At 44.1% G+C, this 25993-nt stretch overlaps 2 protein-coding genes across 5 annotated transcripts in view; one reads left to right on the top strand and one right to left on the bottom strand.

Annotated features, from left to right (window-relative positions):
• The window catches only part of FSIP1 (fibrous sheath interacting protein 1), a 198775-nt gene extending 191887 nt beyond the window's left edge, over nucleotides 1-6888 (top strand). The window contains exon 11 of the mRNA XM_052647356.1: nucleotides 6845-6888. Within this exon, the coding sequence (XP_052503316.1) occupies nucleotides 6845-6888 (44 nt within the window). The remainder of the gene's footprint in view (nucleotides 1-6844) is intronic.
• A 1965-nt stretch (nucleotides 6889-8853) lies between these two features.
• On the bottom strand, nucleotides 8854-22901 carry THBS1 (thrombospondin 1). Of its 4 annotated transcripts, none has more exons than XM_052647173.1 (22): nucleotides 22771-22901; nucleotides 22127-22222; nucleotides 21309-21868; nucleotides 20320-20395; nucleotides 19828-20030; nucleotides 19594-19716; nucleotides 18478-18571; nucleotides 16888-17064; nucleotides 16401-16577; nucleotides 15926-16099; nucleotides 15567-15694; nucleotides 15311-15463; nucleotides 14673-14891; nucleotides 14087-14194; nucleotides 13391-13550; nucleotides 13123-13241; nucleotides 11265-11499; nucleotides 10846-11073; nucleotides 10405-10676; nucleotides 9913-10010; nucleotides 9670-9809; nucleotides 8854-9280 (listed from the first exon to the last, which is right to left on the bottom strand). In XM_052647173.1, exons 2-22 carry the CDS (start codon nucleotides 22191-22193, stop codon nucleotides 9273-9275), a joined length of 3519 nt encoding a protein of 1172 aa, XP_052503133.1. In that variant the 5' UTR covers nucleotides 22194-22222; nucleotides 22771-22901; the 3' UTR covers nucleotides 8854-9272. The 4 variants fall into 4 exon arrangements, with proteins under 4 accessions (XP_052503133.1, XP_052503134.1, XP_052503135.1 ...); XM_052647174.1 differs by having other exon boundaries at nucleotides 16888-17061; XM_052647175.1 differs by having other exon boundaries at nucleotides 19828-20027.
• Nucleotides 22902-25993: the final 3092 nt, after the last annotated feature.

Below are 25993 nucleotides of genomic sequence, written 5' to 3'. Positions count from 1 at the left end.
AAGGCTTTGGCATAGTCAATAAAGCAGAAATAGATGTTTTTCTGGAACTCTCTTGCTTTTTCCATGATCCAGCAGATGTTGGCAATTTGATCTCTGCTTCCTCTGCCTTTTCTAAAACCAGCTTAGTATATAGTAAATTTATATTTGGTGATTTTATTTTTTCAAGTTACTCTCAACTAATTTTCTTTTTTTTTCTTAATATATATTTTGTTGAAGTATAGTTGATTTACAGTGTTTCAGGTGCATAGCAAGGTGATTCATTTATATATATATATACACATATTATTTTTGAAATTATTTTTCATTATAGTTTATTAAAAAAATATTGACTATAGTTCCCTAATTCAGTTCTTCTTGGGGTAGACTTCATAGAAATATTTCCCCCTGATTATTTTCTCTACCATAAAATAACACTTTCTCTACTGGTTAATTTAGTAGTATAAAGTGAACAATGGCATGTTGGAGAGTTTTGATATTTAATTGTAACGAACTTATCACTTTGTCAACTATTGGGAACTTCTGATTCTACTGCGTCATTCAAATTGAATAAAATGAAAACATGAAAGAGTTACTGAAGATCATGACTGTAGAGTAGCTTTATGAACCAGCAGTATTGGCATCCCTTGGGAGCTTGTTAGAGCTGCAGAGTCCCAGACCTACTGTATCAGGCTCTGTGTTTTAACAAGATGCCCTCCAGTAGCTGTCTGCACACTGAAGTGTGCTGCTGCTGCTGCTGCTAAGTCGCTTCAGTCGTGTCCGACTCTGTTGGACCCCATAGACGGCAGCCCACCAGACTCTGCTGTCCCTGGGATTCTCCAGGCAAGAAGACTGGAGTGGGTTGCCATTTCCTTCTCCAATGCATGAAAGTGAAAAGTGAAAGGGAAGTCGCTCAGTCGTGTCTGACTCTTAGTGACCCCATGGACTGCAGCCTACCAGGCTCCTCCGTCCATGGGATTTTCCAGGCAAGAGTACTGGAGTGGCCTGCCATTGCCTTCTCCTTGAGGGCAAGCTAGTCCTACTCTTTAGCTCTCTACTACTTTTTCATGGCTAGTATTTTATTTGGAGACATACCTAGCTGGTATGGGATCATCTATATTTTGTGTACTTTTGATTTTCAGATCTCTCTCTCTTTGGCATCTGCCTCAGGTCTGCCTGGCATGTAAAGCTATACTGAGTCCATCCCTTAGACAACGCTTCTTATCTCTGCACATTAGAATCATCAGGTGATATTTAATAACAGGTTAATACCTTGTTTCTATTCCAGAATTAAATCAATTTCTAGGGGTTGGCTCTGGGCATCTGTGTTTTTTAAAGCCAGTTTCTGAGAATGGGGTCTGGGTGAGTCTGTTGTTTAGTTATGACTAAAAACCACTGCTCCAGGGTTCCATTGTGTTCATTCATTAAGGATGCTCTTCCTAGGTTATCAGGTGAGTAAGGCATGATCACTGCTCTGAATTGTTTCATAGGATATTGACGAAGGCAGGCACTTAAGCAGACAATCTCAGCATATGGGGCCAAGTATAAGAACTTCTGGACAAAGTATTTGTCAACACTAGAGGGAATGACGAACGATTGGAGAGATAGGGAGGTGGCATTTGAATTGAGCTTCTGAGGATGAGTGGTCACTTACTGGGTGGGTGAGAAGGAGCGCACTCCAGATAGAAGGACTAGCACTTATGAAGATGTGGTGCCGAGGTCTTATCATTCCTCATTTCACATGTGAGATACTGAGGTGCACTTCTCATACATCCCACCTTCCTCTCCATGCTAATATTTCTTCTCCATGCATTGACAATGCCACTACATTTTCCATTGTACTCTGAAACTCCAAATCATTTGTTGTTAAATATTAGATTGATTTTGAGAGTAACCGCTTTATCAACATCTAGTCTAAACACCTGTGTTAGTTTCCTACAGTTGCCACAACACATGATCACAACAAAAATTTATCGTCTCATAGTTCTGGAGGCCGAAGTCTGCAGTCAAGATGTCAGCAAGGCCATACTCTGCCTAGAGGCTCTATGGAAGGATGCTTCCTTGCTTCTTCCACTTTCTCCGGCTGTTGACATTCTTTGGCTCCTTTGCTTTGTGGCCATATCATCCAGTCTCTGACTCTGTCTTCACATTCTCTCTCTGCACGTGTCTCAAATCTCCCTCTGCTTGTCTCTTATAAGGACATTTGTTCATTAATGTAGGTCCCACCTGTATAATCCAGGATGCTCTTGTCTCAGGATCCTTAATTATATCTCTAAGATGCTTTTCCCAAGTGAGATGACTTCCATAGGTATCAGGGATTCAGTTCAGTTCAGTTCAGTTCAGTCGCTCAGTCATGTCCGACTCTTTGCGACCCCATGAATCACAGCATGCCAGGCCTCCCTGTCCATCACCAACTCCTGGAGTTCACTCAGACTCACGTCCATCGAGTTGGTGATGCCATCCAGCCATTTCATCCTCTGTTGTCCCCTTCTCCTCCTGCCCCCAATCCCTCCCAGCATCAGAGTCTTTTCCAGTGAGTCAACTCTTCCCATGAGGTGGCCAAAGTACTGGAGTTTCAGCTTTAGCATCAGGGATTAGCATGTGGATATAACCTTTCTGGGGTAACCTTTCAACAATACCATACAATTCAGTGGGTTTTAGAATGTTCACAGAATTTTGCATTCATCACCACTATCAATTTTACAATATTTTCCTTATCCTAGAGAAAAATACTGTACCCACTCACAGTCACTGCCCGTTTACCCCAACCCCCAGCCCTAGGTGATCACTAACCTACTTTATGACTCTATGGATTTGCCTAGTCTGGACACTTGATATAAATGGGATCATATAATATATGGTCTTTTGTGTCTGACCCCTTACTTATTATAATGTTTTCAGGATTCATTCATGTTGTGGCTTGTATCAGTACTTTACTCTTTTATTATTGAATAATATTCTTTTGTGTGAATTTACCACATTTTCCTTATCCATTCATTAGCTGATGGACATTTGAGTTGTTTCTACTTTTTGGCTGTTATTTGTAATTCTGCTATTAATCTTGGTGTGCAGGTTTTTGGGTAGATATATATTTCCATTTGGGGCTTCTGTGATGGCTCAGCCATCAGTTAAAAAAAAAAAACAGTCTGCCTGCAGTGCAGGAGATGCAGGAGGTTGTAGGTTCAATCCCTGGGTCAGGAAGATCCCCTGGAGGAGGAAATGGCAACCCACTCTAGTATTCTTGCTTGAAAAATCCCATGGACAGAGGAACCTGGCGGGTTATAGTCCATGGGGTCACAAAGAGTCAGACGTGACTGAGGGATTGAGCTCCCACATGTTTTCATTTCTCTAGGGGATATGCCCAGGAGGAGGATGGCTGGGTCTATGGTAACCTTTCGAGAAACTGTCAGATGTTCCCCAAGTCAGCTGCCTCATTTACAGTCCCACCTGCAGTGTTTGAGGGTCCCAGTTTCTCCTGATTCTCTTTTATTTGGTGCTATTGTCAATTCTGCCTTATATGAAAGGCTTCTTGCTAAGATTGGAAGAATATTTACATTCCACTTCGGTTAGTGTCACCATTTGCTTCTAACATTGAAGAAATGAAAGGCGATCAGTTCTTATCTAACTGTCACATTTACTTTTTGTTTCACTCAGCTTAGTACAAAGCAAATAATAATGATAATAATGATTTTGATTTATGTCTCCAAATTCATAACCATTTTTGTTCAAAACCCAAAAAACTATCCCATAGCTGTAAGCTCAATGAAGGCAAGCCCCTTATGTTTCACTTTTTCTTGTAAATTTTATGTACAGCTTGTGGTGACAGTGCAGTTCAGTTCAGTCGCTCAATCATGTCTGACTCTTTGCGACCCCATGGACTGCAGCACACCAGGCTTCCTGGTCCATCATGTTCTTCGAGTCAGTGATGCCATCCAACCATCTCGTCCTCTGTTGTTCCCTTCTCCTGCCTTCAATCTTTCCTAACATCAGGGTCTTTTCCAGTGAGTTAGCTCTTCGCACCAGGTGGCCAAAGAGCTTCAGCTTCAGCATCAGTCCTTCCAATGAATAGTCAGGGCTGATCTCCTTTAGGATTGACTGATTTGATCTCCTTGCTGTCAAGGGACACTCAAGAGTCTTCTCCAGCACCACAGTTCAAAAGCATCAATTCATTGGCACTCAGCCTTCTTTATGGTCCAGCTCTCACATTCACACATGACTACTGGAAAAACTATAGCTTTGACTAGATGGACCTTTGTTGGCAAAGTAATGTCTCTGCTTTTTAATATGCTGTCTAGGTTGGTCATAGCTTTTCTTTCAATGGGCAAGTGTCTTTTAATTTCATGACTGCAGTCACTGTCTGCAGTGATTTTGGATATTTTGAATATTGATTTTAATATTCAATAAATATTGAAATAAATTTAATATTTGTTGCAGAGTGATTGTATGATAAATATTAAATAAGAATGTAGCTTATCTTATGTGTAAAAGGATTTAATGTTTAAAAAACATAGGCTGATAATTTTTCTTAATTATGCACAGATATCTGACAAATTTGGTTATTCTTTTTAATGTGCAGATGAACAGGAGACTGAAGATGTGACAGAAGAATGTAAAGAATCTTAAGCAGTGACTTGCTGGGTTGTGCTTTTAAGAGAGTTGGTAAATTAAGTTAAACCACATTTTTTCCAAATTTTTAATTCAGTGAATGCATTATAGAGGCCATTCCTCAAATGATGATTTTAATGTTTAGATTCTCTCTTTCTGGATCATATTTTTTTGATATTTTTTGAAACTTGTTGTGGTAAATTGCTCACTGGTTTTTCCTCATTGAAATTCCCAGGAAGATTGTTTTTTATTGCATTATAGAAACCAACATTTTATGTATGTGTGCTATGGTAAAACTAATTGAAGTTTTATGATTGTTTTGTATTTAATATTACACATTACTACATTACTGGGGTTTACACAGGTTTGTTGACCATGACTTGTAGTTTTGCCCTGATTTCCCTTCTTTCCTTCTCTCTATGCCTGTTAAGTAAGTATAGCTTGCTGTGAAGAGAAATGAATTTTCCCAACAAAACAATGTTAGGCTATCCTTACTATCTTATTAGTAGTGGTACTTTTCATAAGCAGAAGTTTGACTGAATTATTTCATATATGACATTTAGTTTATTATCTTCTTTCAGAGTTTCCCTTTTAGAATTCAGCAAATAAAGATCAGCTGGTTTTTAAAAAGCTGTATTACTATTTAAAGAGGGAGGGTTTGTTAGTTACAAGTCAGTAACCTGAATTTATGAGAACCTTTTATGTCTTTTCCAAACCCATGTGCTTCTGGTGTTTGATTGCTATGTATGTGTGTGTGTGTGAGAGAGAAAGAGAGAGGGAGGGGGAGGGAGAGAAGAGGAGAGGGAGATAGATGGCGAGGAGATAGTTTATGGCTTTATAGTATATTTCTCCAAATGGCATTTGGGGCATAGTGGACCTTTATGTTACAAAAGTTTAACAGAGGGTAGGAAAGCAGAATGATTAAGTAATTAATTTTACCCTTGAAAGGAATGAGACCCTTCCATAACATGTAAACTGAAGGTACCTACCTCTAACAAAGAACTGGCAAGCTGAATTTGTATAATATACTCAATATGAAGGCTCCAAATTAAATGAAAGATTACCTTGATAAGAAAGAAAATGTTCTTTAAAAAGCAGTGTTTTTAAGTTTCCCTCTAGACCTGAGTGTTTGCCCCCAGAAAAGGTAGAGAAAAAGTATGAAAGAGCAAGAGCTAACTTATTTTGGGAATAAATTTGGGATCTTAAAATTTGAGGGTTTTTTTACTTATGACTCCTCAAGAAAACTACTGGCACCAGCTTTATTGTAAATTCGCATAGGACCTAGAGTTTATTGCCCTTCAATCCAACTCTGAAATGCATGACAATAAACTCCTATAGAAGGAGAGAGCTATCACCCTGATGGCGTAGTTTTAATTTTTAACAAGTCCTTTATTTCAGTACAACCTGATTCGAAGGTCAGTCTTGGAGTGCGTATGGAGCATTCCTGGTAAGAAAGCTCCAGGTCCCAGTTTCTTCTGTCCCATCCTGATACTATCAGTTACTTTTGTTCTGTTACTTAAAAGTGAATTAGAATTCTCTCCCAAGACTTCATGTGCTGAGCTGCTCTGAGAATGAATGATGTCATGTTTCGAGGAATATTTCTTTCAAATCAGTTTTCCAGAGTTTATAACCGACACCTTCCAGTTCCTGATTCTTCACCTAGATTCCATAAAGTGATTTGGCATTTTATAATTATATATGACTATGCAATTTATACTTATATATGTTTCTAGAATGAGAGAGAAAAGTCAATAAGGGGAAAAAACATTCTGTCTCACTCAGCCTGTCCTTTTTGTTTAATGGACATCAAAGTGAGATCTTTATTCATAAAAATTTTTATTCTAAAATTTTTAAAAATTCTTTTTACAACTAAAAATTGGACGGTATTCTACATTCATGGTTAGCGCACCTGAAGCTCAGGTTCTGCTTATTGATATTTTATATGTGTCTGTGTACATATATATATGTTGTGTGTATATATATATGTGTGTGTGTATATATATGTTTATTCCTAATATGTACATACATATATATTACGATTTATTAGGATTTATTCCCAATTCTCCCCTCTTAAGTCATCTTTCTGACCAAAGGCATAGTCACTCTCCAAAATGTGGTATCTATAGCATTTGACCCAGCTTTTCAAGGACAGTTCGTCCTTCACTGTTTCTAAAGTTTCTTCACAGCCTGGTGTCCTCATTCATGGCTCAGAAGATGTAGCTGTGAGTATGTGCTTCACTCCTGTTTTCCTTTTTGTTTTCAGGAACAGAACTGGGCTTTGAAAAGGATTCAATAAATGGCATTTAGTGACATTAGTAAAATATAAACTTATATCCTTTTGAGTCCCACATCTTGTGGGGGTGGTCATTTCTCATTGCTTGTTTTTAGTATGACAGGCTAATTTGTTTTGTTCTTTTATTCCACAAATCCAGCAAAAATGTCATCTAAGCAATTCAGTCTTCCTAAATTGTATAGGAACTGTGAACGTTACTATTACTGTGATTTCTTTTTGTGTATGCTCTATTGTTTAAGGATACAGTTTACCCATACCTCATAAGGCCAGAAAACAAATAAACATGGATACAGTAAGTATAAATATAAATTTCCATATGATTTATTGTTGTTCCTTGTACATAAGAAACAGTAATATACAACTTACACTGCTTTAGAATGTAAAATGGATAAAAATGTGTACAAAAAAGCACATTCCTAGAAAAGTATTGGCAAATAGTAAAAACAGGGAGGAGGGTAACAAGCAAAAAACAAATCAACAAAACAGAAAACGAACAATTGTTCAATTCAGTGTGCAAACATTTTATAAAAATAGAAATACTAACTCTACAGGCAGTATTTCCTGATAAATTATTTAAATAGCATATCTACACAATCTGAGATATCTATTCCAAAGGCAATGAGAAAATAATTTATAAAAATAAAGCAATGGTATACAAGATGATAGAAAAAAACAACTTTCAGAAAACGTATTTAACATTTCAATGCTATTTCCTTACTGGGAATACTTTTCTGCAAAGAATTTTTATACTATGTACAACATTGATTTTTTTTTTTAGGTACTACAGTAGCTTTAAGTTTGTTAGACACTTAAACTCTTTCTGTTTGATCCCAAAATTCTTTACTCAGTCACACAACAAATGAGGTAATATTTGTATACAAGTTTCACCTTTGTCATTTTTTTCTTTTGGAAAAAGGCAAAAATAAGAAATGTAGATGCTTTTCATCTCCCTGGAAATAGGCACAAGGGATGGGATAAGACAGTATTAATGGCCTCTTGGCTTTCTTTGCAAACTAAGAACACTTGCAAATGGACAACCAAGTAATTCCACTTGGGAAAAAAAAAGGAAAAAGGAATTCCAAATCATTCAGTCTAAGCACAAAGTTAAGAGCAGCTTGCTATGCTGGTTTCCTTGTGCCATTCCTGTGAAAGATCTGCTGATCAATCTCAACTACCTGCTCTCAGACGCTTTCCATATGAAACCTAGATTCCAGGTAGAACAGAGTTAATAAATAATCTGTATTTACAATCTTACAGTCATAATGACTTGTAGCAAAGATGATATGGATAGTCCTTACGCTTCTTCCTGTTCCATGAATAGTCTTTCAGACAGATCCCCCAGAATAAGTAAAAAATAAATAGTTTGCATTGTAAAGTGTTTGTTTAAAACACCAAAAACTACAGTCCAAAAGAAAGAGACAACTGGAAAACTCCATGATATTCAGGAAAAAAGAAGAAAAGGAATGTCTTAGTTGATAATTTTGTGCCTTTCTAACCATAAAAATACAAGCACGGGCTGCCATCCCTTGGGAGACAGCCTGGTGCTCACTGAGATGGTGGGTTTTCTTATTTTCCTGCTACATCTGCAGAAGCTACATCTGGAATACAACTGACAATTTCAATAGAACCAAGCTGCGGCAGCCAGCACTGGCTTGTGATGGTTTAACTCCGACTCCCTATTCTGGTCACTACAGGTGATGTGTTAAGGGGTGGAAATCTGGGAGGAAGTCCAGAAGCCAGTCTTTTCCTTCCTCCCCTGCTCCTATTTAAGTGCCTATTTATGTGGGTTAATCAGCTAACACTGGTCAGCATCATGAAATCCAGCAATAGTCTTTCAATCCCCTGAAAATGATTTAGTACCAAAAATGTAACAGTTCCTCCATATTTTCTTCATACAATCGTCTCTTGGGTATGCATCCTCCCCTTTGGGCTTTGGCCCCCGCCCCCCCCCCCCCCCCCCCATTCCAGAGGGAGTAGGTCAGGGCTGGTTTTGTTTGTTAATTCTAGTGAGTCCTTCCTTCTCTCACATGCCTGAAAACACTTTGGAGTCCACTGCTCAGAGCTGGCCTCACAGTCGCATTCTGCTCTGACAAAAGCAGAGTGGGACAGGCACCTTCCAACCAAAGCATGTGGATGCTTTTGCTTTCGCAAAAGCCAACCAAAGTCATTGTTTGTCTCCTTGGAAGATTCTTCTCAGTCAGAGGCTGAATGCAGGGTCTGATTTGGAAAATTGCATTTTCTTGAGGCAAGTCACATGTTCTAGGAGTCCACACTCATGCAAGCAGAGAGCAAAGGCAGGCAGCGAGGAGCGATCCTGGGGGTTTTCTCAAGCCCATGGTTCCAGAAGGTGCAATACCAGCATTGGTTATGATCAGTCTTTTGATCAACAGTTTGATGATTAGGAATCTGTGAAATAAATATATAAACACATAAATACATAAACTAATTCACTGAGGCACTGTCATCTTAATATCCACTAATACATTAACAACCTTGGCACAGCTCTCCTTTTATAATGGCAAAAGTATATTTTAAGATTGGTAGTTTATAAAATTACCCATTAATGTGTTTGAACACTGTTGCTAGGTGTTTGATATAGCATAACCTTCCAGAACTTATGCTCTGCTTTCTAAGGCTTTCATTATTTCATTTTTATCATTGTGTCTTCAACAGCAAGATAGAAATAACCCTGTGTCTTACATAGCCTTTAAATCAGCCTCTTGCATGACTGACATTCTTGGTACTGGTCGGAACTAGGGATTTCACCTATATATTCACTGTCATTTTGCTCCTACCTCTGCATTCATATTTCAGGTCGGAGAAGAACACCATTTCTTGAGAGAAGACGAACAAGCCTAGCCTACCACCAGCATAGGTTTTGTCATAGATGGGTCCTGAGTCAGCCATGATTTTCTTCCCTTCATACATCACCACTCTGTGGGAAAGAAGGACATCACATTAGTGCCACCCTTACTTTTGGTCCTCTCCTCCCTGCCTGTCAGTATGACTTAAGGGATATTTAATCAGGGCAATCTTACCTGATGAAACCTGTCTTTGGCCTGTGGCTCAGACGCCATCTGTAGGCAGTGAAATCTTTCCAGCCAATGTGACGAGGGTCATGCCACAGTGTGCGCACCTGGAGGAAAAGCAAAAGCAAAGGTTGAAACAGCTTAATTATGAGATTTATGTTAGATTCCATGAAATGGAATGGTACTTGAAAAGGTACTGAGTTGACCTAAATTAGAGGGCTGCAATGTAGGATTTTTTTCCCAAGGGCTTTATTGGTTATGTAACCTTGAATGTGCATATCAGCAAAGAGAAGGGACACTGACATTTTTGTTTGTTTGAAGAGGCTAAAACAAACAGCTTTAGCCTTTTGATCTCAAGTGAGCTACCCTCTCAGATGGTTTTTACAATGCAGAGCTTAATGCTACAGTTGGTAATGCCGGGAACTTGATGTCTAAGACTCCCTGGTGGGAGGCTGGGCCAAACACAGCATCCCTTCCCCTCCTGCAGGGCGTTGTTCTCACCTGGCCAGGGGTGTTTCCTGTGTGCCACAGGGCATTCCGCAGGTGCTCGCCAGGCCCCGTGGTGGAATTCACAACCTTCACAGAAAGTCCAGAGTATCCCTGAGCCCTTGTGGGGTTGGTGTCCCAATAGGATTGAGTGACTTGCTTCCACATCACAACATAGAAGCGGCTGCTGGACTGGTAGCCAAACACAAAGCCGGCATAGTCGTCATCCCTCTCGGTGTTGATGAAGAAGGTCCCGCTGAAGTCCACAGCATTAAATTCATCATAACCTGGAAGAGGAGGCCACGCCCAGGTTAAAACCTGCAGCCTTCCGGAGGTTCTCTGTCACATCCCCAGCCTTTTTTAGCACTCACGGGGACACGTGCAACTGCCTGCTTTTACACTGGCTTCTTTCCCCTGTACACACTGGCCTTTCGTTTGAAGAACTCTCTTACTCACCTACAGCAAGTCCGGGGTCACAGTTGACAGTCTGGACGAGTTCTTTACCCTGATGGCGTACAACCCAGTTAGGGTCATTCTGGGATGTCCCTTTGGGATCTAGAGGAATCATCTGGAATCGGCGGAAATCAGTCTCACTGATATCAACATTTTCGGGACAGATGTCATCAATGTCTGGCACCTTGTCCTGGTCAAAATCATCTTTGCAAGCATCACCTCGACCATCACCTAAAGGCAAAAAGGCAAGAGTTCAGTGAAATTCCAAAATACCATTACTGGTGCCAAAAATTCACTGTCTTGTCAAAGTTAACATTTAGTCTTTTCATCCTCAAATGTATTCAGCTTTTTTTTTTTTTTTCCTGCAATCTGGACAGCCATGGTTTCAGTCACTCGCTTTAAAAGTGGCTCCAGTGACTCACCATCAGAGTCCTTCTGGTCAGGATTGGGCACCAGCCTGCAGTTGTCCCGGTCATCAGGAATGCCATCGTTGTCATCATCGTGGTCGCAGGCGTCGCCTTTGCCATCCTTGTCGTGGTCGGCCTGGTTGGCATTGGGCACGTAGGGACAGTTGTCCAGGTTGTTCTGGTGGCCGTCTTCATCAATATCCTGATTGTTGTCACAGGTGTCTCCAATGCGGTCCGAGTCAGAGTCAAGCTGAAAGAGGCAGAGGGTAAGCTGGAACGTGAATTACTGATGCTAAAGAAAGCTTACGGAGATGCTCCAGTGTCTGGTCAGATTTGTTAATATAGATGCGAAGCCTCACTGGTCTTAAGTGTGTTTTATTCTTGATCCTTGTTTGTATTAGACAGTTTTTAAAGGGATATTTGAAAGTTCTTTTAAAATAGAAAACATTCTAAATAAAATTAAATAGAAAGCATCATTTCATCACTAAGGATAGAATGCCATATTAACTACTTATATCTTAATGATGAATTGAATGCTCTGGGTACAATTTATGTTCTATTCAAATTTTCAATTAGGAAATTGTTGACACGTCAACTTCTACTCCAGGTCATTAAATCATGGCAACATGGCACTGCTTTTCATACCTACTGGGTAACCGTATGGTGGGATAAATCATTTTCTTCTCTTTTAGGTATTTGGTTTTACCCATCTAAAGGATTGTCCAGTGTTGGCTCAGGTAAACTCAAAATTCTAATTTTTTTCAAAACCATATTTCTCAGAGTACCTTTTTTAAAGTATTCAGTACAGAATTCTTACAGAATGCTTACAGATTATTTATATACAAATTGCAATTTTGCTTGCCAGTATTTATGCTCTTTGCTATTAAGATTTTTACATGATTCATTAATTGTTATAAACTTTATTATTATCTGAAGAACCAATACCTTATCCAGGGAGGTTAAATGGCACTGAGGTTTAATTTACAGTAAGACTCAAATTCAAAACAGATGACCCTCAATGCCATTTGATCAAGAATGCTATCCCAAATCATTCATGCTTTCCCCTATTTCCCCAAAGCTATTCATCCTGGTGCTTTTTGTTTTAGAGAAAGTCATAAGAGCAAATATTAGGAGAGTTTCTGGATGTCTCCAGAAATTAGCTGGATTTATCATTTCTTGAATCTTTTAAAAATATTTGCATTTATAAAAAGGTGGTTTCTAAATTTCCAGAATAATTGCTTTTAGGGAAAAAAAAAGCCTTAAGTTTCACATCGAGAAAATGATGATGAGTGATTACACTAGAAGAGAAACACCTCCAGACATGGAACTTGTTCTGGCTATGTCTGTTTGCAGCACTCCCTAGCACCGGTACAGAATTATGTTTGCAATGCCAAAACACTTGAAGAATGACAAAGAAACAGGGATTTCTCCAGTTTGGGGAAATATTTTTAGTTTGGTTTTCTTGCGGTCAGATTATATCATGAGCCATGAAAATGGCTGTGTATCTTGCTTAGGGATATTTTCTTCCATCTCTTAGTTTCAAACATGATTAATATTCCTGTACAGTTGTCAGTCACAGATTTCTGATTGTATGATTTATCTTAACAATGGTAGATTCCACTGAGCAAATCATGTGGGCTTCTTGTAGAGGATAAGATTGAAGTTACAAGACTGTCATGCTAAAGACCTGTGGAACTCTTCAAAGAGCTTAGGTCAGGCAAACTGTTCACATGAAAATGCTGTAATTGGCTATGAGATCACTGATAGCCATGGTAATGAAAGTGTTTGAACTTAAACTCTTCTGTTTTTTAAAGAGGCTTAGCAAGGGATATGCTAACAGTTTCCTGAACGATTCTGAAAGGAATCTACCTACCTGGTCTGGATTGTGTTCCAGGGGGCAGTTGTCACACTGATCACCAACCCCGTCCATGTCAGTGTCTTTCTGGTCCACATTGTAGACATACTGGCAGTTGTCCCGTTCATTGAGGATACCTGCAGAGAACACGGGACAGATAAGAGCTGGAATCTTCGGCCTCGGCTGTTTCAATCAGACTGCACACTAACAGCCAGCGCTGTTCAAGGCTGAGAGCTGAATGCCGTCACAGCTGCCCACGGGCTGGCTGGATCAGGGAGCGCCTTACCGTCCCCATCAATGTCAGCTGCGCAGGCGTCTCCTTCCCCATTGTTATCTGTGTCAGCCTGGTCTGGGTTGTGGTTGTAGGGGCAGTTGTCACAGCGGTCTCCCACGTCATCTCTGTCATAGTCGTACTGGGCTGGGTTGTAATGGAATGGACAGTTGTCCTGCCAAGAGAAGAAGTGGAGCATTGTACAACTTGGTCCATGAAACTAGCCTCAAATCACATGCATAATATATATAAAACTGAAAATCTGCAGCAATCATTTTCTACTTGGTGGATATACTAAGTCCCCTGTAAAATGACCACTGCAAAAGTTAAAAGCCAGGACATAATGAATGAAAAATGAATTTCTGTTGGTTATGAGTCAGTGAGATGTAAATAGAAACTCAACATCTCCACTCTCAGTGCAAGCAGAGATAACCTTACTGTGACCTAGAGAAGACATTTGAAACCAATATGGGGAGCAAAGTGTCATTTGTTCACACATTGTAACTTTTTGCTCCAACTAGGGGAAAGGCAGGCTGTGACGAAAAACAAAACCCTCATTTAAAAATTCTCTTGGCAACATGTATATCTGAAAACTACAGGATCACAATGAATAATTTCTGATGACTAGATATCAGTAATTTTGTTGAATCTTAAGGGTTACAGGCTGTTGCTGAATACAAAAGCTGAAAGAGGAATGGAAAACAATTTTACCCTGTCATCTGGAATCTTATCATTGTCATCGTCATCATCACAGGCATCGCCGATTCCATCCTTGTCGTAGTCTTCCTGCCCTGAGTTGGGAAGGTTGGGGCAATTATCCTGGAAAGAGAAGACACGTTGCAGCTGCAGTTTGCAAGCATTTTGCTCAGCTCATGCACTAGAGAGTGCATGGAAAAAACACTGCAGACAGAACTGAATGCTACTCTGTGACAGCAGGTATTTTCAATGGGAAGACAAAAAAGTTTGCTTGGAGGATATATACACATACACACACACACACACACACACACACAAATACTTTGTATAAATGCTGTAAATAAATACTGGGAACACAGGTCATGCTCTGCTGGCATCTGGTAGAGAAGTGAACTTTTTTTGGACAACATAATCGACTGTGGGACACAACTGCCCAAAGGGCTTGCCCCATTCATGTTCTTGGCACCAAGTGATTTAATAAGAATTAGTGTTCCTCTGCCTTCGGATGATTTGATCTTTCAGTTCCATTCCCCAAGTTTAAGCAGTTCCTCAGCTCATCCCCTTGATAAGCGTTTCTGGAGGCAGGTGAGGGCGGGGCTACCTTTCTGCAGTGGTAAGTTGCATTGGCCACGCACAGCAGGTCCTCGTTGGGCCAGCCGTCCAGGTCTGTGTCCTCCCCGCAGATGATGCCGTTGCCGGCGTAGCCAGGCTTGCACTCGCAGCGGTACATGGGGTCGCTGTAGTGGCCCAGGTAGTTGCACTTGGCGTTCTTGTTGCAGTCATGTGTCCCGTCCGTGCAGGGGTTTCGGGGCTTGCATACCTGCGGGTACAACATTCTGACGTTAAGGCAGAGCCTTGGAGGGTCCCCAGCTCCCCATTGCCTCTGGACAGAGATCCATGGGAAGAGTATGAGTCCTCCCCGTCCTGCCCTGGGAATGTTGATGCCAAGTTAGGCTGACATGGCTTGATGTGTGTTTTCCTTGAACTTGCACATCACCCTGGCACTTACAAGTCCATCCACTCACAACTCACTCCAGAGCAGCATGGTTAAATGTGAAGAACCAATTTTCTCTGCTGGATGAACAATTCATTTTCTAGTCCTGTTTCTAAAAGCTAGATTGACACTCACCCCCTCCCCCGTTTTCCTTGAAGGGTGTGAGAGGACATTCCCTGCTTTGATGGCTAGCTCAGTCAAGGACACCCCCCCTCACTCCCATCGACTAGTCCCCTCTGCCCTACCTGTCTGTTGGCGGTGGCATGTTCCACGCCCCGGCCGAAGGGCTGCGAGCCAGTGAAGCGTGGTGGGCAGGGCAGGCAGTTGTAGCCGGGGTCTGTGTTCTCACACCTGTGCTCTCCATTGTGGTTGAAGCAGGCATCAGGAACTTCTTTGCACTGTGGAAGAAACAGGTTTGTTCATGTTTAGAGAACACTGCCACAAGAAATGACCAAGGCAGATGAGATGCTTTCCTAGGTCTGGTAGCTCCCAGCTCCTCACCTCATCAACATCTTTGCACTTGACGCCGTCTCCACTATAGCCTGGGGGACAAGCACCACACTTCCAGCTGCCATCAGGGTAGCTGGTACACTGGACACCAGCAAAGCAGGGATTGGACAGGCATCCATCTGAAATAGGAGTGACAGGCAAACGTGGGTCTCAGCTGCTGTTACTGCCATTCTGGTCACTTAAATGGGGGTGTAATATTGTAAGGTCTGTGTAACTACTAACTTTTGAGATTATGCTGTCCATCTGGCATTTTAATCAAACCACTCAGGACCATCGAAACTGAACCCCCATGAAAGCTGAGTGTGCCATTAGGTGGTTTTGTCCTGGGCTGCCTGGGCTGTGTGGCTTACCAATGGGACAGTCCTGCTTGTTGCAGATCTGGGTTTCTGTTACATCACCAACGCAGTCCTTGCCTCCAAACTGGGGCGTGGGGTTGTTGCAGAGCCGGCTACGTTTCTGTGCCCCTCCTCCACAGGTGACGGAACAGATGTCCCATGGCGACCAGGGGCCCCAGCCTCCATTGACTGTAAGAAAATGAACCACAGGCCAAAGCTAAGACCAATTTCCAAACACTTTACCTTCACAGGAGACTCTCCTGAGTGTGTTCAAGAAACCTCCATGACCCTGACACATGGTAAGGATGTCTGGGAAGAGGGCGAGTCTGAAATGGTTCTATTTGTCGTTAGAAGAAGCTGCTGTGCCCTGCAGGGCTGTGCTTCTGTTTGTTTCTCTAGGAAGCAATCTTCCCCCATCCATGACCCACGGATGCCAGGCAGCTAGCGGGGTGGAGCTGCCAGCATCATGCCAGGTGATGCATGCACTTACTGGGGCAGGCGTCTTTCTGGCAGGCTTTGGTCTCCCGGGCTTTGCCCTCACATGGCTTCCCATTCATCTGGGGGCTGGGGGAGTTGCAGAGCCGGATCCTTGTGATCACACCATCTCCACATGTTACGGAACAAGATGACCATGGGGACCAGTGGCTCCAGCCTCCATCCTGTTTAACTAAAGGACAAACCTGATGGTTATATGGTGCTTCCCACAAGCCAAGCTCTACATTAACACTTTAAATGCATCCTCTAAACCAAATCTTCAAACTCGCCAAACTAAACATCTTTAAACTATTTTTACCCCCAATTTACAGATGAGAGCCTCAGAGAGGATAAGCTGTGCTCAAGGGGGCACAGATAAGGCAGAGAACTGGGATTAGATCAGAGCCTAGAACCTGTGCCCTCAACCTCTGTGCTCTGAAGTTGCTGTTGGTGACAACAAGGACAAGTCAGGTCTCCACATCCCCAAGTGGCCTAACACTTACATCTCTTGTCACACTCCTGGATGTGGCAGGTCCGCGTCTGCACAGAGGAGCCCTCGCATCTGTTGTTGAGGCTGTCGCAGGAGCGGCCACGCTGCTGGATTCCATTGCCACAGGTCACAGAGCAAGAGGTCCACTCAGACCACGGGGACCAGCCATCGTCTGCAGAGTCGCTGGCTGCTGAGCAAACGGGTGCATTTAGTGTGTTATCATGAAAACAAGCTATTCTTTGGGCTGCTCTGCTCTGGACTTTCTTCCCATGCCAGAGAGTGAAAAGCAATATATTTGTTAGGCCAATGGCCAAGCGGTCATTCTGTGCACAGCTTTGGGGTAATTGCATGCTTTGCCTGGGTCGGTATAGCTGAACCTTTCCCCCACATATGTTTCTAGTCATCCTCGCCCGCTTCTTCCAAGTCTGCATTTTAAATGAGTTTCCCTTTTTTGACTTAAGATGTCTTGGTAGGCATTTCCAGCCCCAGGCTTCCAAGAATACTTGGGTTTTAGGCAACTTATAGGAATCACTTCTGACTTTCACGAGAGTCAGAGACCCACATGTTTGGCAGATGAATCTGAAGGCAGCGGAGCCGCTGTTGGCTCTGGCCCTGGATCAGTCATGAGGTCAGTCAGCGGGTTGCTCCTCTCACCCTAGCATTTGGGGCCTTTTCTGCACATATTTTCATAAGAGGGAAGTGTGTTTGTTTACCATCTGCCCAGGCGCCCTGACTACAATCACATCCTGTATCTGACAGGAGATAGAGAACTTTGTTTTCTCTTGCCATCAGTTCGAAGTTTTCCTAGTAATCCCTGACTCAAAATTCAGCACGCTGCTAGTCCCTAGCTAGGCTTGTTCCCTTTAACCCACATCTGAAGTGAATGCTGAACAGAAAGCAATGTACAAATGATTATGACAGTTCCCATGTCACTGACATCTCTGAAGGGAACTGGTTTTTGAGCTGTGATCCGTGTGTGTAGGAAACGGGGAGTGTGGGGGGCATGGATGTGAAGGGGGAGTGCTACTTTCCTGTTTTATGCATCTTAGTTGTGATAAATCATCTTTATGACTTGTACTTACTACAGTGTCTCAGCAAAGTGGTTAATTATACTGGCAGCAAAACCCAGGGACTGGGTACCATGAAACAGTACAATTTCTTACAGAGCCCTGAGACTCAAACTACTATTTTTTCTTAGGTCTCCTATGCCTGTAGATAAAATGGGTAGGACTTTCAGGCCCAGTTAAGTCCATCAATTTCTCCAGTGAGCAGATTTTTACTGACTCTAGGCCATAAGGTCAGATTCTAAATCCAGTTAACTTAAAGCTACTGCTGCTACCAATTCATCTCATCTTTTCTCAAAGCACAGAATCATACTCAATAAACTATACTAAGGTTATTGTCTACCCCACAATCCAGGGGGGTAATTAAGTTTAGTCATAATGGCATTTTTGTGGCTGTATACAGCAGACAAGCCATCAGCTAACCAGATGCTGTAGCAAGAAACTGAATGAAAACATGTGACAGAGATGGGACTGGTATTCCAGCATTATGTACAATCAGTCCAGTCACTGAAGCATGGCCAACAATCTTAGGAACTTACGCCAGCACCGTGGGCAGCATTCTCCATCGGGAACTGTGGCGTTGGAGCAGGGCATGATGGGACAGGACACTTTTTTGCAGATGGTAACTGAGTTCTGCAGGGCAACAGTGAAGGAGAAATGGGTACTAAGCATATTGCAAGCAGAAGCTTACATACTGAACCATTTCAATTACAAGCTGAAATGTTGTCTGGGCTATAAATGCTCTAGTGGAATGATTTTAATAGAAGCTCTGCCTGTCTTTTGGCAGCCACCAGTACTGTAGAGACAGTTCAAGGGCTGCTTACTTGTCACTCCATCCCTCTAGAATTCTTCTCAATTGCCACTTAGTCACTTCTTCATGCACAGAACAACATGAATTTATGCAGTTGGAACCACCTAATATCATGAGTCAGATCTGTTACTCTGTATCTAAAATCAAACTCCTGAAACTCAGCCAGGACTTTAAAAATTTTAAATTACATCTTTATGGGGAAAAGAAGATCAATGAGCATCTTACTTTCTCATATATAAATATGGCTTTATATAATATTGGACAAAAATGGGAGTTTAGTAAAGGTGGCTCCCAAATCCTGCAATCCATGATTTGTATTTAAGCTTGACTTTGCTCAATGAGCCAGCAACACCCCCAAACCCCTCTGCCCCTGGCGTTGGGTAGGGGGTGAGCCAGAAGGACACATACACTGCAGGCAGTACCATCTGAGGTAAGTGGATAGTTCTAACGATGTTGGGCTAAGTGATTTGAATAGCAATCAGTACTGTATTAAAGAATCTCCATGTCATAGCCAAATATGAATCAGGTTGTGGGGGGGGTGGAGTTCCAACTTGCTTTTCCTTACCTGATATTCAACACTTAGCTCTTGAACTAAAGCAGGTAAGTTACCGAGATATTTAAATAGATATACTCTTTTAGATATTATTCTTAGCCTGGGGTATAATTAAGACTTTGAAAAACTCTGAGCATTTAAATGATTTTATAGATGTTATAACTGCATCTTAAGAAAAAGACAACACTTGGGTATCCAGCCATGGAACATGAAAAGAGCCTCCGCAGCCATCTGGCTCTTTCTTCAGAGTATGTGCCATCCATTCGTGTTTCAGTCCGTCGAGAGCCTTACCTGGCAGCGACACTCAGTGCAGCTGTCCACCGTCCACTCGTCACCAGTCCTGTACTGGACTCCATTGTGGTAGCAGAGTGGGGGCCTCCTCAGCTCATTGGCCAGCTCTTTGTTCTCTTCGGTCTAAAAGGGGGAGAAAGGTTATTAGCATCGAGCCTCACTTTCAGTCCCTCAGCATCATCACCATCACATGCAGGGGCTCCTGCTAACAGGCGGTGGGTGGAGGCTACTGACCACTTTGCGGATACTGTCCTGCAGCGTGGTCACAATGGTGCGTAGACCCCTGAGCTCCAGGACCATGCTGGACAGCTCGTCACATGAGATGCCACAAATGGCTTGCAGGTCCTTTGTCTTGTGGCCGATGTAGTCGGTGCGGATGGCAGGGCTGGACCCATTCACCACGTTGTTGTCAAGGGTGAGAAAGACACTGGTAGCTGCTAAGGAACAAAGGAACACAGTGAGGAAAGTAGGAGAATATCTTCAAGTAGACGTTCCCACCAGCCAGCCCCTAGGCATCCAAACTGTAACAGACAGTTCATTTTGGGTGAGGGATGCAAAAGGAGGGGACTGTTGAGTGTGGAAAACTGTTTGAGGTCACCTTTATATAAAGGTAACTATGTTACCTGGGGTAATTTATGCACAATCACCATTGCTGAAGTTTCTCAGCTTATTTTGGGTGGAATGCCCTCACTTTCCCATATGCCCTAAAAACAGAGGGATACTTACAGCTGGAGCAGCCTTGGTTCCTGAGGATGTCTTCTGGTGTGGTTCCAAAGACAAACCTTACATTCTGCAGCACCCCCTGTGAGCAGAGGATACACACTGTTTGTAGAGTGTTGGTAGGGGCCGGGGGGTCCGTGGGAGGGGGGACTGTTTATGCTAGAAGGAGCACACAACAGATGTTCTAAAATTTGAAAAGAACTCCCTTTCAAGATCACCGTGTCAAAATAACACACCAAATAACTGTTGGTGAATTGCCAAATTCACGGGAATTGCAAAATAGCTTCAAAAATCTTAATTGTGTCTTCTGCCAAGTCTGCGGTCTTTTACAAAGAATTCAGTTATCGGCCTACTTGGGGATACAGGAAATGGAATCTGATATTGAGACCGGATGATACAATGACACTCTCCAGTGTCAGTTAAATGTGGGCGTTTCAAAGCCACAGACCCAAAGATCTAGAGCTTTAAGCAAGGAAGACACTATAGCAGCAAATAGCCACTATTTTAATCTTTTCTTTGGGATCGGTTACATCCCCATGAGGAAGCAAATAGCCAAGTGGTATTTATCCTGCTCATAAAAAGTATCCACTTCAAGCAATATTATAATTGGTGCAATGCATTTGAAATTATTTTCTTGAGAAGAGCATAAAGAGTATTTAAGGTTTGAACAGGCAGTTACAGGGAAACTATTTCTTGCTTCCTTTAGAGGTTTTCAGTGTCGGATCCCTAGAACACCAGCACCAACCTCATCTTGGAACTGTTTAGAGATGTAAATTATGAGGTCCCATCCCAGACCTACTGAATCCAAAACTCTAGGGGTGGGATGCAGCGGTATACATTTTAGGAAGCTCTCCAGGTGATTCTGATGCTCCCTACTGTGTGAGAACCACTGCTTTAGTGCACAGGCAGTATTTCCTATACTGGAACCCCTGCTTCTCCTGGTCATAAGCTGCCTAGCAGTTGACCCCGTGGATCAGGAATCAAAGCGGCCTCACCTGGAAATTGTCATTGACGCCTCCTTTGGCAATGCGGAGTCTGGCAATGCTGGCCAGGTCCCTGGTGAAGATGCTCTGGATGGGGACATCCAGCTCCGCATTCTCCATCTTCTCACAGTCGATGTATAGCTGGGCCCTGTCCTCCTGCACAAACAGGGTGATGCTCTTCCACTGGCCAGTCGCCAGGAGTGCTTCCTCTACCGACACCACGTGCTGCTTGCCCTGCACGGTCAGGCTCAGGTCCAGGGTGCCCGCTTTGCCATTGGAGACCACGCTGAAGACCTGGCCAGAGTGGTCTTTCCGCTCCACAGCCAGCAGGGTACCTCGGGTCTTCTTCATTTGCCTCAGGGAGGCCAGGAGGAGGAAACCTTTCTCCGCCCGCACAGCATCCACTAGGTCTTGGAACTTCTTGTCAGGCACAGGGGGGATCAGGTTGGCATCCTCGATGCGGAAAGCTGGGCTAGAAGGGTCAGGACCCTTCACCAGTCGGCGCCCAGAGCCCTTGCGGGCAGCTCCGGTGAGTTCAAAGATGTCAAACACACTGTTGTCTCCCCCAGACTCTGTTAGACAAGAGCAGGACACATGGTGAGCGCCCTGGGTTGGGGGAGGGGGTGAGGCAGAGGGCTGGAATGAAAGCCCTTGACAGCCACTGGAAGAGCTAAATAAAGGGCAGTCAGAGGAAACCGGCAGCCTGAGGTTTGGTCAGGGCTCAGGGGAGAAGCAGCTGAGAGAGGAGTACACAGGGAGGGAAGTGCACCTGGGGTAACCCGACCTCCTCCTCTTCCCTCCCCCCCACACAAGGTATTATACAGACTCACCTGGAATGCGGTTGGAGCCGCAGGCATGCACCAGGAGCAGGACACCGAGTCCCCAGGCCAGCCCCATGGTGGAGCTATTTGTGCCCAGCAAGGAGCCTGCAGCAAGGAGCACAGAGCCCAGGGTCAGAGGCTGCCAAGCAGGGAGTGTGGGCAAAACCTGGCTGGCCTTGGGGCTGGGGCCCCTGGGGATCCCCTTTTGGGCCCACATTTGCTGGAAGGAGGGGCAACCGTATTTACTTTGGAGAGAGCATCAGGAAGAAAGAGTTGAGGGGAGATTACCGCTTTAAAGAGGTGGTGGGGGCAACACCAACCACTGGAGAGGGGTTTTTCCTTGAGAAGTTAAGGGTAAACACTAGACCAGGAGATGCAGTTTAGGGGCGCAGGGAGGCACAGCCCTTTTCTAGAGGACTGATAGGACTTGGGGAAAAGAAAATTTTGGGGTGTTCTGGTGGGTTAGTCTGTGAACCCCAAGGCTGGAGAGGATGGCTCTGGCGCCCTTCCACAAGAGTCCCCAGAGGCTGGGAGCGACAGTACGGGGAAGGCAGAAAGTATTAGATCCGGGGTTCCGGAGGCGCTGAAGCCTGGGAGCTCCAGGTGGCTGGCCAGGGCAGCACTCGTCCTCGGCGGCCGCCCGGGAGTCCTACCTGTGCGGACGCGGATGTAGCGGCCGGGGCCAGCAACAAGGGCGCAGCGACGGGATAGAGAACTGGAGAGGCGCGGGGTGGAGGCCGTGGATTCGGAGGCTGCGGCTGGGAGAGCTCGCCAAGGTGGGCTCTCAGCGGCCGGCCCGAGTGCAGTGGCTGGAGAAGCGGAGGAGCCGCGCGCTTTTAAAGGGGCGCTCACATTCCTGGGGTTTCCTCTGACCAATGGGAGGCCGCGGGGCAGGAAGCGGGAGGGGGCCCAGTCTGGGTTCCTCTCTCCGCCCCCCGCTGCCTGGCGCACAACTTTCCAGCTAGAAGGTGGAAGGGGGGCGGCGGGGGTCGGCGCCTAGGAGCACTGGAACTTCTCAGAAAAATAGGTGCCCGCCCGCGCGGCCTTGGCGCTCACGGGCTCAGCACTTCGGCTCTGGCGCCGAGCTGCCCAAACCCTGTGCGCGCATCCCGAGCCGACAGGGCCCTAGCCACCCAACCCAAGACCCTTAGAGGGGCTTTCAGGCAAACTCGTCCCCTTGAATGCCTGCGCGACGGCTGAAGGGTGGACACTTGGGGAGCGAACCCATTTGTACAGAAAAAAATAAGCCCAACGGGGTAAATGGGACCAAGAGGGAATCAGTAGTTGAAGGAGTTCCCTCTTGGGTACTTGTTGACCCTCGTCCATCCATCCAGGTGGGGTGGGGACCACGGAACCCGCTTAGCGCCGCGCCCCTGCCCTCGCCCCGCGCTTGTCCTCCGCCTGTCCCCCGATGGACGTGAGTGGGTGTCACACTGGCCAGCAGTGCGGGTACCGGGCTCGGCTTCCCACGTGCGTCGGGGCAGCCTTTCCGCAGGGGCTTGCCGCCCGAGTCCCCGGGAAAGTGCCATCTCCCAATTGCTGCGGCGCTTCCACGGCTGGCCGCTTGGGGGCGATGTGCGAATTCTGATCAAGGGGACGTGAGCGGACAGCTTCTTTCTCGTCAGGAATGTTAAGGAAACGTACTCTTACCCACTTTTCTAAAGCCAAATTGGAAATTGTGTCTTGAAAAACAGTTTTTTGTGCCCACTCGTGCTGCTTAACGTGACTCCTGGTTGGAGGATTTGCAGCACCATCTGGCTCCAGGGTCTTGAACTATTTACAGAATAGACTCACGGAGCAATAAATTACCTTCTTCCTATCATTTTATTTCCTTCCCCCCTCCTCCCTGAACGTTCTTTTCATTTTTAGGCTCCCGAAACTGAGGTGTGGGTTACATTTCTGTGGGTGCACCAACTGCCGTGAGTGCTGCCGCTTGCTTAATGCTTCTGTCATTGGAAGTTTGGTGTCCAAGCCACCGTCCCAAGCCAGCATGACTCCAGCTGCCTGGAATTCCATTCATCTCTTCGGCTGGGACGTCAGCAGCCGCACTTCCCCTGCTGTGATCCCAGACTATCAGGCTGGCCCTGGGACCCAGGGCGCAGGTAGTAGCTTCACCAAATAAGGATCTCAGTCACCGGCCAGGGGAATCCCTAGGGTTCACTTCCCTCCTTAGCATTCACACCTGGCCGGATTCCCAACACCCACAAGTGTGTAAACATTCATCCAACTGGCAATTTCACTTTTCTTGGGTGGGAGTGTTGTGTGACAAGGGTCATGTGGGTGATGGAGTGTTTACTAGTTACTCAGTACACAGCAAACACCTCTAGAAGATGACAAGTATGTTCTTAAGACAGCTGTTTGTTTGTTGCTTAAGTAGTTGCTAAACCTGACAGATTTCACATGCTGGGAGACAGAAATAAAAACCTCTATTGGATGATTAGTCAAATCAGATTCCTGTCGTGAAAGTCATAGGTAATGATTCATCAAACAGATCTGACAATTCCAGAGTCAGCAGCCATACATGCCCCTCCCCTTTCTTCTCTTTCCTAGCACCCTGTTAGCTCTTTGAAAGGTGACTTTTCTTTCTTTTCTTCCTTTCTTTTTTTTTTTACTTGCTACTGATAATACCAGGTACTTAGGAACAGTTTCAGAAGATGGCCTAATGGTCCCCTGCTCCTCTGGCCTACTTGTTAGTTTTATATAGATGAATGGAAGGTTTAGGGGCCACAAGAGGGGTACAAAAGCAGGATACATTGCCCCCTTTAGATCATCTCCTCCTATAGGCTTAGCTGAAGGGATAGAGCAGAAGCTTACTGGAATGACCCTTCAGGGGGGCCACTTCCAGAACTGAAGGAATGCCTACAATGTATCCTGCATTCCTCTGGACTTTTCTTGGAACTTGGCTTCTTCCAACAAAAGAAGACATCTACAACCTGTTATATACCCTGCAAATAGGAAGATGATCTGTACGGTAGTAGGGAAGAGCTTTCATGTCAGATAAAGCTCACGGAGGCCCTCCAACATAGAGGCCTTGCCCAAGCTGTGGTACTCCAGTTTTTCTGGTAGAAAGGAAGGGTCACAGGGGAAAGGGTGGCTGGGTCACTGATAGGAGCGCACCCACATTTCTGCTAGTCAACCTGTGCTGAAAATATTCTTCAGAAACCTAAATACTTCTTGGAGAAGCAGGATGGGAAAAGGGGAAAGAAAAACTGTACCTTTAATATGGGTGATATTTCCCTCTTGTGTGTGTGTATCCTCGACCTGCAAGTTCTGGGATTTCAGGCCAATAATCTGACATGGACTCAAGGGATGGGCCTTCCAGGGACAGGATCTGGTTCTTGCTTTGCTAAGTTGTCATCATTGAAGATTACATATTTAAGATAAAGTTGTTAAGTATATGACATTTCTCTATAAGATTTTATTTTTATAAGTTCCCCCTAATTGGATATGGAATTGATCTAAAACCATTGCCCATGAATAGGAGGAACAGGACTATCCGTAATATCTATCTTAAAAACTGCATGTGATTGAAAAGAGGAGGATAATTGAGGAAAAATTTGCTTACCTAGCAAAGAGAAGCAAGGTGTGCTGTATTTTGTGTAGGAATTTTAAAAAATGCTAGAAATGTTCAGCCTTTTTATTAGTAATTTCCTAGAAGTGAACAGCAGCCAACTATTGTATTCTAGAATGGACCAAAATCCTAGCATCTCTGAAATGAAGACATCAGGTATTCATTCCCTCTGTGTATTTTCCCTAGATCACAGTTCAGAGTTGCTTTAGTTCAGCCACCTGGATGGTCAGAACCAGAGGGGAGTTACCAACAGGTGTTTCTTATCTTTCAATCAAACATCAACTCAGGCTTCCCTCTCCTTCAGG

This window comes from Budorcas taxicolor, chromosome 10 (assembly GCF_023091745.1).
Source record: "Budorcas taxicolor isolate Tak-1 chromosome 10, Takin1.1, whole genome shotgun sequence".
In the NCBI taxonomy this organism is placed as follows: Eukaryota; Metazoa; Chordata; class Mammalia; order Artiodactyla; family Bovidae; genus Budorcas; species Budorcas taxicolor.
The sequence above is the reverse complement of the archived record's forward strand: the minus strand, read 5'-3'. Positions and strand labels throughout refer to the sequence as shown.

Excerpts from the sequence above, each read along its gene's own strand:
- THBS1 (XM_052647173.1), bottom strand. The coding sequence starts at position 22,193 with ATGGGGCTGGCCTGGGGACTCGGTGTCCTGCTCCTGGTGCATGCCTGC. Across the intron at positions 20,396-21,308 it reads GCGTCAATGACAATTTCCAG|GGGGTGCTGCAGAATGTAAG; the intron begins GTGAGGCCGCTT and ends CTCTGCTCACAG. Across the intron at positions 14,892-15,310 it reads ATGCCACCGCCAACAGACAG|GTATGCAAGCCCCGAAACCC; the intron begins GTAGGGCAGAGG and ends TTGTACCCGCAG.